This window comes from Botryllus schlosseri, chromosome 3 (assembly GCF_051294905.1).
Source record: "Botryllus schlosseri isolate E-star chromosome 3, Bs_hap1, whole genome shotgun sequence".
NCBI lineage: Eukaryota > Metazoa > Chordata > Ascidiacea > Stolidobranchia > Styelidae > Botryllus > Botryllus schlosseri.
This window is the reverse complement of record NC_137238.1, coordinates 19,550,877-19,570,330: the sequence shown is the minus strand read 5'-3', so window position 1 is coordinate 19,570,330 and position 19,454 is coordinate 19,550,877. Positions and strand designations below refer to the sequence as shown.

Genomic DNA, 19,454 nt, shown 5'->3' with positions numbered 1-19,454 from the left:
TTTCGGCGAAATACGTGTTGGGTTTTGTACAAGAACTTCTATTGCTTGGATGGCCAGGTCATTATAAGAACCAACCAACACTCGTGTCCAAAATACAGCGCAGAAATCGTTTTGAAGAGTAAGACACAAAGGTCCTGGAGGTTTCAGGTCTTCGAAGCGGTGCAAAACTCACATGTTTGTTCTGATGCCTCTGCCTGATCGCTTGGACAACTCGTTCAAAAACTCGGTTGGCAAATCTTGTTTTGAAATGTTACCAGTGCGCCGCAATCTATAGAGGCCGAGAATCGCTGGTCCAACCCTTGCCAATTCTTTTTGTAGCCGACTTCGATATCCGCGCAGCACATGACGGAAGCGATTCGATACGGGTTTTCGGTTTTGAACAATATTCTGAGACTCGAACATGACGCGTTGTCCAGCCAGAAGGCGGCAGCCTCTCCGAAGAACTCAAGTGAAGATAGCGTGCAATCGTCGCACCTACACACGATATTGGCGGCTCCCGTGTCTGTGGGTGAGTGGAAGCCAGAGATGATTAAAGTGGTCCGCTGTTACTCCAGGAGAAATCTCTAATGAATTGCCAGCACAAGTAGCAATTTCCAAGACGTGTCAAAACTGCTTAGAGTGGAAGTGTTAATGAAGGACTCAAGTGGATTAGGTGGAGTTACCGTGATATGGGGGTTGTTTCGACCAGTTGTTATGCCAATACCACATGTAAGAGTGTTGAAAATACATCACAGCTACTATTACTACTAAGAAAATTTCGACCTAGAACCACAGCTGCTACTTGACTTGCTTGGAAATTACTTTTATTACATGTTCTCGATTAGATATTGACGACCGTCAAGCGTTATTGTGTAGCGTCGGGGTTCTTGATCGCTAGGGCGTAGGTACGATCCTCCGCCAGGCCAAACCAAAGACCCAATTAGTAACACTTGTCTCCAGGGTTGCAACCAAGTCATAAGGTACCGAATCACAAGTCAATCTCACTTTTATAGTTTTAACTCTAGTTAAGCCATGTCATTTTCAATTCACCACCGGGTCAAATCCAAGTCGGTGAGTAGAGGGTCGAGTCCTAGTCATAGTGTTTTGACTCGAGTCTGAGTCCAAGTCATTTATGATATGCTAATTTTCCACAGTCTCTACTGCAGGGGTGTCAAACATACGGCCCGCGGGCCGCATCCGGCCCGTCATACCATTTCATCCGGCCCGCGAAGCAATTCTGAGTAACAACTATTGAGATTTTTTGCTGGAAATACTTCCAGACTCCAATATAACCACCCGACTACGGAGCTGTGGTTTCACTTTAGTGACAACTATAGTAACACCAAGACGTGACATTGACATCAAATTTTAAGAAGGCTTAGAGTGCACACCAAGTTCAGAGTTTTATACAAATATGGACCAAAAAGTGGTTGTTCACAGAAGCGAAAACGCCAACGCGAAACTGTTATATGCAGTTTAGACGGAAATATAATAATTGCACAAATATATAATGGAAATACCTATGGTCGCACTGTTGTGACATAAGACATAAGAAAAACCGGACTCGCGATGTAATAATATGAAGCCAAATTCCAACGTTCGCGTTTCCAATTAAATATCTTGTATTCCTTACCGCGTATTTGGGGCTAACGCCAGATTAGCATCGTTACCGCCGCTGTCTTAGGTATTCTGAACTGTACTCAACCAGACAACTGTTAGTATGCTGATCCATGGGATGGGAAAGGAGAGGACAGTTTATTTTTGTCTTTGATGTTTTTGCGGCATATACACAGACTCATGATATACATACACACAATCATGGGATTTTTGCCTATTTCATTGTTCGCGAATAAAGGTGTTGCGACTTGCAACTTTAAAAACCCTATGATCCGTGTATTATATATGCTTTTGAGGTATTCAAGTGAACAGCAAAAGCACGATGTAACATTTTGGAATCAGTTGACTGGTCCGGCCTGCGAGCGATTTGAAGGCTTGAATCCGGCCCGCGACGCAATTTGAGTTTGACACCCCTGCTCTACAGTTTCTGGCCTTATTTTCCAAGTATCAGGATTGACGTAACAGACGAAATATCAATAATATGGTAACTTTACTATTCTTTGAAGTCCTAGTCTCGAGGCATAGGACTTGGTTCGAGGCAAGCTATATCAAAGCTATATCTGTGCCTTCCTTGTCCAGCGGCATATGCACATCATGCACTCATTTTATGCATATGCACAGATTGTGTGTATGTATATCAAGAGTCATTGTATATGCCGCAAAAACAAAAAAATGTACAACTTCCTATATACTACCTGACTTGTACATCTGCTCGATCGCCTACGATGTCAACTTTGACCACCTCAGCTAATGTGGCGTATTTTTCAGGGCCGAATTTAGTGTCGCTGGTGTCCGGGTATCTCTACCACCGGTACGATCAGTCCCTACCCTGCATGGCGTTGTCTTTATTGAGGCGTATATCCATCGCCGTGCCGATGTCGTTACACGCCAGTCTCGGGCAAGACGTGTCGTCTCTACGGTATGCGGAAGGGGGAGAGAAATTGTTTGGTATGTGTAAGAAAATATTCATTAATTTTTTTTTCAGGGACATTCTGCTTTACCGGTTACGATCGAAAATTGAGGGCAGCGATTTGAAGATCGGCATCTTGGAGTTTTTGACGATATCAGTGCAAACCCAGCCTGGTTTGTTGGAGCTGTTTCTCGACCTGGAAGCCGTCGACAAAGACAAACCGGAGAAGGTAATGGGTTTGCCGGTCTGTAACGCTTAATTGCCTTGATTAAAATCCGAACTTTCTTCCCTTAAAATTGGATTTTTGAAAAAATGATAATAAATTTTCCAGTGACACATTTAATAGTGCTGTTTCAATGATTTGAGCGACAGAAATGGAATTGTGATTTTTTAAGTGACACATTTCAAAGAGCAGTTATATCGTTTGAGTTTACAAATCATTTGAGCGAGCTGTGATTTATTCTTGAGGGAAACAATTAAAGCGCCATTTGTGACATGAACAAAGTTTTTTTTTCTAACTGACTGATAACTGGTAGACGTTATTGTTTTAGGGCTTGTGTCTGGGGGAGCGCAGTTGCCTGTCCGCAGTGTTAGAACTGATCGACAAAGAGACGCAAGGGACCCAGTCGTTGTCAGCTCCTCTCCAAGCAGCGTGCGTCAAGTTTCTGAGCTCGTTATGGGTGGACCGCAGGCATTCGGCTTTGAAGGTGAGTAATTAGGTGCCGAACCAGTATTGAAATTTTAGTTTCTATACCTGTTTTCCGCCGTGGAAACCGTGAAACCTCGATCAGTCGTATCACACGGTATCCGAAACATTAAGCTCCACGCACGTTAGTAGCAATGGCATCTCATTAAAGTAATGATCTGCTCACTGCATTATCTCAAGGCGCAGGTATGGTGAAAAATGTAGCATTATTTTCTGTGGTCGCATTGAAGCTACATATTTGAACTCTCCCCATCATCCATATTTTTATGATCGAATCGTTTACTTGGAGCCCAATATTCGATTCTGAATTGAATCACTCAGGTACTTGGGTATATTTGGCCCAGCCCTATAAATTATCGGATTTTAAATACTCGACATGGAATAAAATTGATCGGGTTCACGGTTTTGCCCAGCCTGAGCATTGAGAGGATTTTGTTTTTATACAGGCATTAAGAACGTATTCGGCTTCGGGGAAACTGAAGACGTCGTTTTGGCATTCTTTGCTGCTGCCATTATTTAGCGAGAATCCACCTCGGGAAATTGCTCAGGTACAATGTTGTTTTGCACCTTTGAAATCGCACGCGCGCTGAAGTAAGTTGGTTTAGGTCTGACATGAAGCAGTATGAGGCAATAGATCACGGTTGATCGCAACTGCTTGTAAAGTCATTTTGCGTCAGATTCGTCTTGCATTTTTTAATGTAGCCACCTACGATTTTACGCTAAAATTAAGCAATCTCTAAACCAAATCCAGGCTACTTTGTGAAACTACATGAATATTATTCAATCTTTCATTTTCTGCTTCTACTTGAAGTAGTTTTGATAAGTTCTGGAAGTTTGGGGCATTACTTAGCAACGCTGACCTTGACCACCTCTGTCTGCCATCTTTGTCAATCGTTTTGATGTTTGGGTACTGCATTTACAGAGTGATCTTCTAGAGACGGCCGCACACATTTTAAATACTCTGGGCTTGGAAAACTTTTACACGACGCCGTCTGGCAAAGACCCCGCCCTGGAGCCTATCATGAAAGAATTCGCGGCGAAAGACAGATACAACCACTGGTCCAAGGTACGTCTGCTGAAATTTTCATTATCAGGGAAAATTCACAGCAGTGGCTTCCAAACTAGAAGCTACTTGTACTTCTCCAGAGTATTCGCATAGATTTTAGCTACTTGTTTCTCTTAGTCAAGTAGCTTTGGCACAAGATAATAACTTTAATCTTAAATTATTTTAATGGTATTCAATAAAAGCTTTCAACTCACTCTCATTAGCTTTTAGTAAAGAAATTAACAATATGAAGTCATTGTTCCGTGCAATTCTGAAGTTTTTTACCCCAAATGGCGTGTTGAAGTAGTTTTGTTTCCATATTACTTGCCTTCTTCAGCTACAACAGTTTTTTTGATTCTGAAATGCTAATTTTTACAAACTTGATATTGCTTAGTGAAAAGTAGTATGCCTCGCTAACTGCTCATTTCGAGAATATCAACAAGCATGTCTTGTGTAATGCAGGTGTTGGTTTGTGTGTGCAAGACACTGCCGAGATTGAACAGCATCGACACCACGAGTCGGTTGATGTTTCTGACTGCGTGGAGAATATTTGTGCTCACTTCAAAGTTAGACGATACTGCCAGGTTACGGAAATACATCGACGACATTATGATGGCCGTCAATGCGTTGGTGGGTAATGAAATCTACTATTCAACGACAATTTTAGTTTCTTTAGTATTTTCCACTGTACAAGGCAAATCTGTATGACATATCTCCGCAGTCATGATTAACGAACAGCTTTGTCACAAAGTGCAATGAAATAGGCATAGTCGTACGTGCTGCTCACCACCAGCAGTTAATTTATCAACGGAAACAATGCTTCAATAGTATTTTATCCTGTGGAAGCCTTGAAACCTCGATTGATCTTAACACCAAACAGCATAAAGAATAGCTGGAAGGATGTATCGGTGCGGTCAACCAAAAGCATTTCTACTAAGTGCTATAAAATGACTAAATTATCTTTAATATGATGTAGAACTGGCGTCATATTCTTTTGTGGTTGTCTGAGAGGTACATATTGGAACTTTTCGCATCTTTCATGCTGTTATGATGTCATAATGAGCGATACTCGACTCGGCGCCTATTGCTCGATTGAGATTCGAATCACTCGCGTACTTCATTTTGCCTTAATCGTCACTAATGCAAAATGACTGATTTTTCCACAAATATAGCAATTTTTAAAAATATAGTTGCTAATCTCTGTTTTGGTTACATTCACCTTACTGTACTGGTCTTAATCGAAGGCTAGTGTCACACTAATTCTGGAAATACAAACTAAAATCTCGTCGGGGCAAAGAAACTACCCCGAAATAGCCGTCAAAGTCTGGAAATCGGCATTATATCGCCTGCTATAGGACTACCAATTATGCTGGATTTAGCGGGCTCAGTAGTAAACGTTTCAGGGTATTCAAGTGTGGCGACTTGAGTTGCCCATCCATCCGTATTTAGTAATCTATAGTTCGTCTACCTACCAGTTGCGGTTTGAGCACTACACAGGAGTTACAATTGTCTCAAAACGAGCCTTGTCTCTTAGGTACACTCACCCGGCAAATACTGTACACGTTCTACCTCTTTTTCAGGTCGAAGATATAGAAGCCCACAGCGGTATGGCGACCGCACTTAATTTAACGTCCAGTCTATTGTTGACGCTGCTCAACAGAGCCCCAGAAGGCACGCTGACCGACTATGACGCCACGATGAAGACCTTCTCCGAGTAATTATTGATAGGTCTTGAAAAAAGGGAAATCGAATGTCATCCATTTTGTTTCCATTGTAGCGTCGTACGAAACACGGAAAAAGTCGAATCGAGAATTGATTCCGAGCACGCTGTGTTGTACTTTCGAGCGATCAGCATTCATCTCTTCAAGACTTTGCATAAAAAGCTCCGCAGTAAGTGTGCTGTTGGTTAGGGCTGGGTAATATCGAGTGCCTGAAAGATTCTATTACTAGTACTAGGCTTTGAGTTGAGTATCTGAGTAGGCTATTACCGATTGATTACCCGGGAATTTGGCTCTAGAAATTTAACAACTATTATTATCATGAAAGCGATGCAACAGTATTGTGTTAATGGATTCGAAAATGAACGTTTTGCTGCATGTGAGTATGAAATGTGATATGCGGCTCTTGGTGAGTTTGGCACTTGTGTAATATGTTTGTATTAATGGATTTGGGTTAGGTTAGGGCAACAGTTTATGGTGCGGGTAGATTAAGATTGTGATCACGGGCTGGCAAGTGCTGATTTCTACTTGCTGTATTCACTGGTAACCCACTCGTTATGATATCTTAACCGTATGGATGATTTGTAAAGTTTAAACAGGTACCCTACCTTTTAGCGGCCTCAAAGAAGATAATTGAATGTTTTTTTTTCAACCACACTTCATTTTTCATTGCGAGAATGTTGAGGATAGGTAACTATTACTCAAAAATGCAGGGCCGTAACCGACTACCAGTCACTCTCACTTAACTACAGTTTTGACTCGAGTCAAGTCGTGTCATTTTCAATTCCCCATCGAGTCAACTAGTTGGGGGTCGAGTCCGAGTCATAGTTTTTGACTCGAGTCCGAGTTTTTGACTCGAGTCCGAGTCCAAGTCATTATGTTCACTCTTCAGTTTTCAGCTTAATCCGGTTCAACCCACTTTTTTCAACTCTGCTTGAGTGATATAGAATGGCCTATCATCATAATATCGTAATTTTCCGAAGTATTTACAGTTTCCGGCCTTACTTTACAAGTATCGGCCGACTGATAGACGAAATACCAAGAATGTGGTGGTTGATGTATCGTGGGATTTATGGTCATATAATTCTTCGGAGTTACAATGAAATGTCCGTCTTGGCCTTCCTAGTTTAGAGAGTCATATGACTTGATTCAAGTCATGCGACAAAAATCGTAACTCGAGTCATTGCAACCCTGCCCCTACTGCTGTCGATGTCAGAATTATAGGGTCGGAATAATTTCGATATCACCGGTACAATGTATTTTTGTCCAGAAAGTTCATGTCCAAGTCTAGTTTCAAAATAGATGTAAATCAATTTGTAATCGCGTTCAGTAGGAAAGATGGAATTCAATCGTTCGGTGTCCGATTGGCTGCGACTCTCCTGCAAAACTTTGAGGAAATATCACTCGGAGCGACCGGACGATGATATCAACTCAAAGGCTAACATTGAGGTGGGCTGGCGAAAATTTACAAGTTCAACACCTTTCTGCGGCGCGAACATTTTTATGAAATATCGCAACTTTACGGTGATGTCGACACAATTGATGGAAAACGTAATCACAGAAAAGTATATCTTGATCCCATGTTCTAATCTTATGAGTTATGAACGGGAGTATTTTCACATTCAATATCTTTTTCCGCTCACCGTAAATGTTATAAAATGATGTTGTCGTCACGCGTTTCAACTTATCTCCGCTTGCAGACGTCGAGGCTTCTGGTGCAGTCTATTCGAGAAGTGTTTTCGGCGTACGGGTCTGAGCCGGAGACTTTGTCCTGTTGGTTGAAGATGTTGATGGAAGAATGCACTCTAAATCTTCTGTCGTCAAGGCTGCTTCGCTTGATGGGGTCAACGCATGAAGACGATGATAAAAACGGTGGGTTTGACCCATGGGATATTGTTAAGGACGTTATTTTGTTCGTGGTTATAGATGCGATGTATAGATTCATTCAGGGCCATTCCATATCAAATGAACCAAGATTATTTAAATTTTCTTTAAGGTTTGCTGATATGTAGACAATAATGAGAGCTAGGCAAAATCAAGTAGGCCTATCTGGGTGACTCGACTTAGAGTCAAAAGTTTGATTGCCATTTACCATGGTGTCATACTAGTAGTATTGACTTGAACGTTCCACATATTTATCTTTTTTGCGGACACAAAGAAAATGATGTCAGTTACAGGTCATGCAGAATTATTTTGTATTTCCAGACCATGAATATTTTTCAGTGTTGTGTGACCATTGTGTCGAAGTAGGTTTCGGGGCTCCGACGATGAGAATAAAGCATTCAAAGTCTATTTTCGGTTGTTCTATTACCGGTATTACTCTTGGTGTTGAGTGTATATTTTCGTTACTCCAAAAATTTGGCTCTCACCATAGTGTCCTATATGGTGTCGACACAGGCAAATCTCACGCCTCAGTGAAATTGTATCACGTCACAGTTTCCATTTGGCTACAAGCAATTTGACGGTCATTTTTGACCGGCTTGCCGAGCATTAAATTTGGTAAAACGGGTATCAATCAAAAGCCGACTCTGCACTGATTACGAAAATATAAATGTTATTCCGCTCGTGGCCCTGGAACTCACAATCAGCCTCGAATTTTTCATTGTTATGGAGATTGGCATTGGGGCGCAACAATGCTGAACAATGCTGTCTGGCTCTTTTTCTCTTGAGCTACTCTGTCGTTTCGCCAGACAGCATTGTTGCGTCCCAATGCCAATCTCCATAACAATGAAAAATTCGAGGCTGATTGTGAGTTCCAGGGCCACGAGCGGAATAACATTTATATTTTCGTAATCAGTGCAGAGTCGGCTTTTGATTGATACCCGTTTTACCAAATTTAATGCTCGGCAAGCCGGTCAAAAATGACCGTCAAATTGCTTGTAGCCAAATGGAAACTGTGACGTGATACAATTTCACTGAGGCGTGAGATTTGCCTGTGTCGACACCATATAGGACACGAGTACTCGAATCATTGCGCATAGCTCTAAGAATTATCCCTTGAACCGATGATATTTGTTTTTATCAAAATCTGATTAGCCGTCGAGATTTTATCATCATACGAAAAATAGTGCTTTTGTGTCCTTCAAATCTTACCTAAATGGCTATAGATCTTGGTTAGCTTTGATTTTCTTGAGCGAATCGGTATACGTTTGAGGCTCTCATGGGTCATTTCATGTCTATCGATCCCTGAGATTGCTAACAACATATAGGTTCCATATCTGCGGCCACGTAGCACATACAGGCATTGTCATTCTTAGCAGTTCATGGATTCTAATGGGAAGTATTTTTCAGGGCTCCGAGCGTCTCTCGCGACTGCGATTCTCAATCTTTTCTGCGATTTCTCAAGACACTGCGATCCCGCGTTAGCGTTACTGAAAACCGGGACGCTGCCGGAATTCTGTCTCAAATCGGTAAACACCTACACGGACGCCGTTGCCGCGCAGAAAAAGGTGCTTTGACTTATGATAATGTCGTGTAGATTAGGGCTCTTCAAAAATGACTTTTTTTCTCAAATCGCACTGACTACTTGATAAAATTGTTGGGTTACCTAATTTAAGCCTACACACCAAATTTGGTTCAATTCCAACCGGTTGCCGCATTGCTACAGGAGAAGAAAGTTTCTATTTATTATATAAAAATAAATAACAAAAAATTTGAAAATTCTCTGTTCACCCCTTGAAAGTGTTCGGTTGTCTATAGAAACGATGTTCACCAAATTCGGTTCAATTCCAACCAGTGGAGGCGGAGTTATTGCCGTCGAAAAATTTGGATTATGAATAAAATAGTATTTACGGTGTTCAATTCTTTAATCATTTATTACATTGGTGCCCACCGTAAATACTATTTTATTCAAATCCAAATTTTTCGACGGCAATAATTCCGCTTGTACTGGTTGGAATTAAACCAAATTTGGTGAACATCGGTTCTATATACACCTAACACTTTCAAGGGGTGAACAGAAAATTTTCGAATTTTTTGTTATTTATTTTTATATAATAAATAGAAACTTTCTTCTCCTGTAGCAATGCGGCTACTGGTTGGAATTGAACCAAATTTGGTGTGTAGGCTTAAATTAGGTAACCTAACAATTTTATCGAGTAGTCAGTGCGATTTGAGAAAAAAAGTCGTTTTTGAAGAGCCCTAGTGTAGATATCTGTAACGCGGGCTGTATATTCGTGAGCGTTAACCCAGGCCTCTTTTTCAAACTTGGCGTTGATTCACCAGGAGGGGGGTCAGTGACGGAATCCTTAAGTAGGTTTTACCGACTTACTCTGTGTAGCACGCTGGTTGCTGAAATTTTGGCATTTTGACACAATGCATACGGAAGGTCGCAAAACCTGATGTTGATATGTTCAAATATTTTTGCAGAAATGGAACGGCGTCTACCAGCTGTCGATCGTGTTGATGCAAAACATGTTGGACTCGCTCGGGCACGCTTTTCTCGAGCACGCCTTGGACTTTATAGGAGTTCACAACGACAGGATTATTCAGGTGGGTATTTCGAAATGAAAATATCAAGTTAATCCTCGACACTTTCTATTTAACGGTGAGTATTTCGCGCTAGGCACTTTCAAATTGTGGGTATGGCATTTCTTGCATCTTGAAGCCAGCGTGAATAATAATAGTGCAGCTACAACTTTTGTGTATTTGTGAAGCAAAAAATTGTGATATCCTGAATTTGGATTCGGCTTCAACCCCATGGTTGTCTTGAATTCCCACAAATGTTTTTGAAGTGTGGATAGAGTTGATTATCGCTATAGAATGAGACATTTCTTGTGCTTCTTATCAACCTGGAATTTAATTCAATTTCCCAAGTTTTTTTTGCCAATTCAGTAATTTCAATTGTGATCTGAATAGGAAAAAACTGTAGCTATAATTCCAAATGTTATCTAATTTGTAACAGCTGGAAGTTGTCTAGTTCAACACTGCATTATAGGCTTACCAATCTCAATTCATTTGTTACTTTCCTGCCGCAGTGTCTGGAGGCAGTCAATTTCCATCAGAGCACCGCCGTCCTACAAGAGGCCACATTTACCACCGCGCTTTTGAGTTCTGTTTCAAAATCTTTCGTTCGTGAATGGCGTTTCAAGCTGCCTCGGCTTTACCAGGTCTGCCTGGAGAACGTGCTGGCGCTATGCCACTCGTGCGTGGCCATGCTGCTCAGGCCGCGGCTTCTGCAGGAGGCTCTCGAGGTGGGTTGGGTTGTGTTTTGCGTTTTCCAGGACCGGATTGTCTGAAAATTGATCATTGAACGATGTAATACATAGAATTTCATGTTTGACGGCAGTTCTTTTGTAGATGTCTCTGACAAGCAAGAAGCAATCGAATACGCCGATACCTCCGAGTTTAGCGACCCAGCATAGCTTGCGTCAGACGTCGGTGATGTCACAAAAGACTTTGTCGCAGGTATGTCGACTGCGGTTTATTAATTTCAAGAACTTGGCGGTTATAACGCTGAGCGAATGTCTTTTGTGAATCACATCATATATGTATCGTATATAGATACAAGGTCATACACGATGTATCTTACATGTTATCATTCCTATCGATATTTCACACGACACACATAGTATCAGGGCTGTAACCAAGTCACAAGGCTCCGAGTCACAAGTCAATCTCACTTTTATAGTTTTGACTCGAGTCAAGTCGAGTCATTTTCAATTCGCCGCTGAGTCAAGCCCGAATCCAAGTCAGCGAGCAGAGGGTCGAGTCCGAGTCATGGTATTATGACTCGAGTCCGAGTCCAAGTCACTGTGTTAACTGCTCAGTTTCCTGTTAAAGTTTTGTTCAACCCACTTTTTATAACTCTGTTTGGTGATATCGAATGATTCGCATTGATAATATACTAATTCCCTCACTTCTAGCAGTTTCTGGTCGCATTTTAGGTACCGGTACCAATAGACGAAATCCCAATAGTGTGGTTACTTTGCTGTTCTTCGAAATGACGATGAAATGTCGACGCTTGGCCGTCCGATTCTCGAGTCATATGACTTGGTTCGAGTCACGCCCAATGACTCGAGTCCAAGTCGAGCCAATACATAAATTGACTCGAGTCGAGTCATTTATGTATTTTTAGAGTCAAGTTGAGTCATCAGAAAATCGTGACTCGAGTCATTACAACCCTGCATAATATATCACACCACACGTCCTATCGGGGTTTCACTTCCTGGATAACGTTTCAACGTAATATACGGGATTTTATCAATGGGAAAATTATAATTACCATGATCTATTACGTTATTGCAGTGTATGTCACAGTTATGGCTAACACCAAAGAAAACAATTTTTTTTTGAAGTGTAACCGACATTATTTTCTTTGCGGTCGTGTGAAAGGTACATATTTGAGATTTGCAATTTGCTCTTACTATGTATGACATTATCGTGAATGGTGCTCAAATGCTCTACAAGACTCGACTCGTAATCAAATCAGTCAGGCACACGATTTGGACCGGCCCTAATAATATACTTTCGAGGACCCGATGATAATTTTTTCCCTTGCATTGTGGACAGGACGAAGTGGAAGACCCCACTCCAAAGTTCCTAGCCGTGCGGCGTGGCCTCTTCGCGATCCTGGCCAACTGCCTGGCCATTTTCGGGCACCTGTCGCCGGACCTGTGCCAGATTCTGCTCGATCAAGGCATCGACGCCGGTACTTCTGTTTAGATTTTTAGCGGGAAGCGACTTTGAATGATTGCGGTAAACTTTTTCAGAGGAATATCAGCCTCTGCTGGCCGTCGCGTTCTCTACCCCGTCGCTGGACCAGGTCTCGATGCCCACCTTCGGGACGGTGATAAACGCTTTTAACGTGGCGTGGAAGGTGATATCGCAGGTATTAAACGATTGTCGTCTCTGAATGAAATCTCAGGCTTGTTCATCATTTAGTTGAGGAGCAAATGTGTTCTGTAATAGAGTGCTACTGCAATCACAAAGTAAATTTTTGCACACCAGCAGTTCTAAAGAGGTTATATTTTTTAAATACTTCTACTTCTGCTCAAACAAAGCTGATTGCTTTTTACACTTGAGATATTGTTGAAAGTAGAAAGTAGTTCTGGTACACGCTAATGAAGCATTATCAATTTTGCCTTGAAATTTCTCGAAATCTCGGTTGACCGTAACTCAGCATCGAGAAGCATGTTGCACAAGGCCGCAAATATTAACGGCCCAGAAATCGAAGATTATTCTGCATGACTGACGTGTAACTGTTATGACTAGGGCAAGTTTTTGCAACTTTTTTTACAGCTTGTTCGGAAGTTACGTAGAATGCTGTTTAAGCTGTTTGAAGGAATCTTACAGTGCAACTTTTGTCCATTTTTTTCGTGCAACTTTTTCGATTTTTCATGAAAGTTTTTCCGATTTTTCGTGCAATCAACTTTTTAGTGGAAATATTTGGCAGTATATGTAAATAGATCGCTTGATTATGTCTCTGTTTTTTGAGAATTTTGGTGAAATACACGGTCAAATTCGACTGAAATACCGTAAATCAGCACTGAAGTAACGCTCTAACGCAGTGGTTCCCAACCGGGGGGGGGGGATTCTCCCCTTGGTGGGAATTTTGAAATTTTTAGGGGGGAATCTGACTTAATATTTGCAGGGGATATCTGGCTTTGGCATTGTATCGAAAGATACACTATCTTCACAAGTTTGTTAGATTTGTATGGTATAGAACAGTGGTTCCCAACGTGGGCAATTTGGCGATCTAGGGGGGCGAAAATGACGTAGGCGGCGAAAATGGACAAAGGGGGCGACGGGGGGTGAAAATAGCGAAGGGGGCGATGACGCGTCAAAACGGCTGACCTGTTTTTTGTTTTTTGTTTTTTTTAGTCAACCCGCAGGTGATTACAGTTTGTATGCCCAATTTTTGGTACACAAAATTTGGGGGGCGATGATCGGTGTTGACCTTGAAAAGGGGGCGGTGGGCCGAAAAAGGTTGGGAACCACTGGTATAGAATTAAGTAGAAATTAGTTCTTTACAATTGTATGTTTCTTTGGCGGACTTGAAGCTAGGTATATGTTTAAATGCCCTCCATAGATATTGCACCGTCTGAGAAAACGACGCTCACGAGACTATATCGTTGGGTCCGCGACAACCCAATTGCTACTAAACAGGATAACGTCAAGCCGAATTCAGCACAAGGCCGCTGATGAAATTGTTTAACTTTTTAAGCCAACATATGTGCTAACGTGAAAAACATACCGTACCAAATTCATCGATCAAACTCAAGTCCATAGCAAGCGGGCTTGGTGATTTATTTTTCGTCAGCGGCTACCCGACCGGTCAAGAACAGGTCAAGTTTGACTGTACTTTACCAAAGTTTAGTGCGGTCCGCATTCGCCACAGTTCGGACATATCAGAATATCTTTGGCCATTAATTGCTCAGTCAACAAATGGTTACGCGTTAAAAACTCATTTTTTAGTCACAATCAACTCTTTCATGGGGGGGGGGGAATTTTAGCTCAAATATCGGCCAAGGGGGGCACGAGACGAAAAAGGTTGGGAACGGGTATTTCGGGAGCTGAGCCGGAAAGTTGACGTTTTTTTAGTCAACCAGTGGAGAATGTGGATGGAAAACTGTATTTCGGGAATGAAACTGGGAAGTTGACCTTTTTTTGTGGTCAACCGACCAAAATGTGTCTGTTGGTGCAACTTTTGTGAAAAATAAATGCAGCTTTCCACGGATTTAACTGTGACAAAAACTTGCCCTGATTATGACATAATAGTTTGGTATACCTAAATACACGACTCGAAGCTTGGAATCGGATCTCCCAGTTACTTGGTTTTGCCCAACCGAGTGGTCTGATATAGAACTCTGATGTTTTACCGACTCCAAACACATAACCAGTGCCGATTTCACTGATAAATGATTATTTTTATGATGATAATAAATAAATATAAACACTTGGATTTTCCCTTTCGATACCAATTGGACATATACAATTTAACAATATATTCAGTAGTTTATTCAATCGTATACAATGTTCTTTCCAATTCTCTACTACTGTAGTACTACATATCCTGTTCTCAAATACTACTGTTTATGCGTTTTCAGACCAACAACTCGGCGGATTTGATCGGCGTCGCGACTTATGCGTTGGACGCCGCATTACTTGTCGCGATATCGCAAGGCACGCTGTTGCTTAAGCACCCGCAAGTCTCGCAGAGGGACAAGCAACGTTTGAGAAGAGAACTAGGTGACGAATTGGTAAGGAGTTCGGCACGTTTTTTTATCGCGGCCGGTGGTGGTCACTGACCAGAACGGTAACGAACTTTTTTGAAGCACTCAGTAGCAGACTTGTACAAACTACCAATTTAATTAGCTATCGACCAGCTAAGTAATGATTTTTTGAGTAGTTTTAGTTCTAGTTGCGAATTTCGAAAAGTGAATGGTTCTAGTTCCAGTCGTGGATTTTAAAAAGATATTAGTTGCCAAACAACTAGAAAACACTGTCGTCGTTTGGCGTGAATCGTGATACTGGTGTGCTGTTGTGTGATTTTTTTGCGGTCAATGACAGCTCTGGAGTCATCACTGCTAACAATGGTGTAGCCATAGGTGGGGTTTCTGGGGTCGAAATGTAACACCGGTTTAAGTACCACTGATCTACTTTTAGTTACAGTTTTAAAAAATGAACAGTTTTTATAGTTATAGGTGCGAGTTTTGAAAGGTGAGTAGCTCTAATTCTGGTGATAGTCGCGGATTTTGAAAAGGGATTACAGTAAACCGGGGTAACTTTGGACAATTTTCAACAATTCCGTGCTGTATCTCGGAAATGCTGGGGTGTAGGGGAGGCAAGTTTTGTGTCTTTTAGGGGTCATGGAGCATAGATTAGAATTACCTAATCCAAAATCTTCATGGTCATAAATAAGTACCTTATTTTTGTAAATCATCCGTGTCCAAAGTTGCTTCTGCATGCGGGGTAACTTTGGACATTGTAGTTTTTTGTATGCCTTTACACTCTACTATTTATGAAACCTTGTAAATGAGGCATATTTGGTAAGAGCTGATGAAAGCAGCGGCTAAAACCGAAACAAAATAGTATATATCTGTCCTATTGCATGATTACCTACCTGATCCCCCCCCCCCCCAAAAAAAAAAAAAAGAATGAATAGGTAGTTTATAAAGGCTAATGGGCCCTTATTCATCTCTTATCTCAATTTTCCCTCATGCCTTCGCCAATTGGGACTTATAAATAACGTATGGTGATAAGGGATATTCCACTGGCAGTGTCAGCAATCGACAGCGAATGTTAAACATGTTAACATGATTTATTGCCGATTTCAAACATATTACTGTTCTTTAAAAGATACACTTTCCCTTTCCTATCTCCTCTGATGGATATATTTGTCGTAATTCACGTTATCCCATATTCAGCTGGCACATCTTTAGGATTATGTGATAAGTTTTTGAAGTAGCTTACACCCGATTACAATCTCTCAGCTCATTGCCTACCTATTTTTTCATATTTTGGCAAACTCTAATTTATTAACCTTCTCATTCCATTTTAAAAAGCCATCAGGCCGGTAATAAGGAATAGAGTTGACGATATATTTTGACACAGATGAAGCAGCCACAACCCAGTGCTCTAAATATCACATTTTCCACTGTTCAAAGTTACCCCGTTCTGTTAAAATTTGACGGGATAACTTTGGACATCACATTTTCTTGTATTGATCTAAGGGTGAGCCCACTGAGATTTTTGCCATGGATTAAGACTGCTTAGAGGTATCTGCTGCCAAGTTTTCAATCTATGAATCACATGCTATTTATGTTTGGTTGTAAGAAGTTTAATGGCCATTAATTTTGATGAAATTGACCCCCGCCATTAATTTATCAATGTTGGGTCAAGTTTATCTGGTAGTGAAATGAATCCACCTTCTATTGAGACTACTTGTGGTGCTGTTTCCACATGAAAAAGAATTGGACATCCAGCGGCAACCCTTTTCCACCAATAACCATTTAAATCTTTTACTGCTTAGTGTCCAAAGTTACCCTTAAGTCCAAAGTTACCCCTGTTTACGGTAGTTATATTGATAGTTGCGGGCATTGTTCCCTCTAATTTTTCGCGAGTCTGCGCGCACTCAACAACTCACTGCGCTGTCCCTTGGACAACAGTGCGTAACAACTAAAAAAAACGGTCTTCACTTCGCCTTTGGGAGTTGCAGATGCGAGTTTTGAATAATGGAGTACTCCATGCTAAATATATCAAAATATAATTACAATTACTGTTAAACATGTAATTGATTAATCATACATTCAACTTCGAGAGGTTCTCTTTGAGAACCACAGCCACGTAACTAGCAGCAATCACGAACTATTCATGATACATAGAATACCCTTTGATTTTAAAAAAAAATCGAACGTTTTCGAACTATTCCTAATCATGAGTAATGAAAAATACAAACACAGAAAATAATTTCAAGCCACTGTTAACGACCAAAAGTTTGAGTGGCTGCCAACGACTAACAACGAATAGGCTACAAGACAGGCAATGATATGTCATCAAACGAATACACAGAGCTAAGTAAGGAAGATGAAATGTAATGGTAAGGCATCAGCGATAAGGATGATAGCTATAAGGTGTGTAAAATTAAAATAAATGAATAGAAAACGAGCTCCTGATAACTACAAATTACGAAATTTTGGTTCGCGTTTACATTTTCACATGTTTCTCAAAAACTGTTGGATCGCATTTGATGAACATTACGGTGTGAAAAGTCTCCCAGGTCTCAACAATGTACTCTAATGAAAATTGTGATTGGGCAAAAAATTTATCAAATTGCAATTGCAAGGATCACTACAAATTACTAAATTTTGGTTGGCATTAACATTTTCACTTTCTCGAAAACTGTTGGATTCCATTTGGTGAACATTAGGGTGTGAAAAGTCTCCCAGGTCTCAACAATGTACTGTAATTGAAATTGTAATTAGGCGCGGATTTTATCAAATTACAATTACATGAAAAATGTAATTACTACATTCAGCTCAATCACAAATTACAATTGATCAAACTGTGGTTCTAATTCTAGTGTTAGCTACGCATATTGGAAATCCCGTAGTTGGTGCGAACATTCTCTATAGGTTGCACACATTGAAGTTGTGGGTTTCATTCGCAGGTCGCCTGTCTGAGAACTGCCAACCGGCATTCGCGCTTGTCAGGTGGCAGCGTAACGTCGCCGCACAGCAGCCCGTCCGATTCGAGAACGCCGTTGAAAGCCAGGTCCGCGCTTTTGAAGCAATTTTGCAACACTGCCGCGCAGAGGCAACACTCTGTGTCTATCGACCGTGGGATGTTGGACTTAGTCGACCTATTTGTCAAAGGCGTGCTGAGATAGTGTACATGCATCGGGCGTGGTTTTGAAGTTGCTCGCGTTGGGTTTTGGTCTCTGAAATTGTGTGATTTCGATGATATAGTTTATTGGTGGCGTCACAGTGTGTTTTTCTGTGCAAATTTTGAATCTGTGCAGTTTTTTCGATATTGCGACATCACAGTTGTTTCATTGCCGAAAAGGTAACAATATATTCATATTGAAATAAACCCGGATGTTTCCGACTGACACTCGTCAGCGGTAGCCTAATCGTCAGCAACTGGTAAAGAATTGAAAAGAACATCGCATATCGACAATCGTATCACCAACAATGGCATCATTGGCATGAAAATTATACTTATCGAGCTTGATATATTGAAGTTCTGTACGTACTAGGACCTCTGCAAAAAGATATTCGAAATATTTCCGATATTACGACTCCATCCCAACACCCACGTTCGCAATTTTCACGCGTCGCGATGTCACTATGACTGGCGTTTAATGTCGCGTCGTTGTCTCCGTCTTGCGGTCTGATGTCACATGTGAAAATGTGCGCCGGGCTGCGAAATTTTGAGCGCCGTAACGTGTTTTTTTGCTATGGCCGATACGCCCGCATGTTTTATTTGTGAATGTAGCGCACGTTGACTTATTTTCTATTGAAATAAATGTGAGTTTTGGAGCTCGTACTTCAATCTTGTAGAAATTAGGTGCATGGCGTGGGTTAATTAGGCTTACCACATTTTGGAGATCTAAAAAGAGGAGACTTTTTCAGAAAGTTCAGACATGGAAAACCGGAGAAGAATTCTCAAAAACCGGTAAATATCCCCCACTTCGTGATCGGTTGACTAAAAATAAAAAATACCGTTGTTCACTCCACATGTCAGCTGGATGACTAAAAAAAAAAAAAAAAGGTCATCAACTCCGCCCGATTTTCTCTCCACACATTGTCAGGTGGATGACTAGGAAAAAAAGGTCATCTTTTCGCTCAGAGCTAAAATCACCGTTTTTCACTCCGAAATACCCGCCGGAACTTAACTTCTGTGCTAATTTGCGGCATATCACTCGCAATTTCCTCTAAATCTGACCAAAATTTTTAAAAAAGAGGACAAAATCTCAAAAAAGAGGGCAAAAGGGCGTCCTCCGAGGACACTTTCAAAAAAGTAAAAAAAAGGGACAAA

At 41.1% G+C, this 19,454-nt stretch overlaps 1 protein-coding gene across 2 annotated transcripts in view; it reads left to right on the top strand.

The window, feature by feature from the left end:
• Positions 1-18,968, top strand: part of LOC145435974 (nucleoporin NUP188-like) — a 36,512-nt gene extending 17,544 nt beyond the window's left edge. Inside the window, exons 19-37 of one of the 2 annotated variants that reach the window (XM_080313254.1) lie at positions 319-508; positions 2,365-2,515; positions 2,582-2,735; positions 3,058-3,213; positions 3,659-3,760; positions 4,135-4,278; positions 4,720-4,887; positions 5,838-5,971; positions 6,035-6,147; positions 7,306-7,424; positions 7,676-7,847; positions 9,267-9,424; positions 10,344-10,466; positions 10,952-11,167; positions 11,274-11,381; positions 12,486-12,624; positions 12,686-12,804; positions 15,023-15,175; positions 18,085-18,968. In XM_080313254.1, the coding sequence (XP_080169380.1) occupies positions 319-508; positions 2,365-2,515; positions 2,582-2,735; positions 3,058-3,213; positions 3,659-3,760; positions 4,135-4,278; positions 4,720-4,887; positions 5,838-5,971; positions 6,035-6,147; positions 7,306-7,424; positions 7,676-7,847; positions 9,267-9,424; positions 10,344-10,466; positions 10,952-11,167; positions 11,274-11,381; positions 12,486-12,624; positions 12,686-12,804; positions 15,023-15,175; positions 18,085-18,303 (2,838 nt within the window). In that variant the 3' untranslated portion in view covers positions 18,304-18,968. The remainder of the gene's footprint in view (positions 1-318; positions 509-2,364; positions 2,516-2,581; positions 2,736-3,057; positions 3,214-3,658; positions 3,761-4,134; positions 4,279-4,719; positions 4,888-5,837; positions 5,972-6,034; positions 6,148-7,305; positions 7,425-7,675; positions 7,848-9,266; positions 9,425-10,343; positions 10,467-10,951; positions 11,168-11,273; positions 11,382-12,485; positions 12,625-12,685; positions 12,805-15,022; positions 15,176-18,084) is intronic. The other variant, XM_080313255.1, reaches the window with a different exon arrangement.
• The last annotated feature ends 486 nt before the right edge of the window (positions 18,969-19,454 follow it).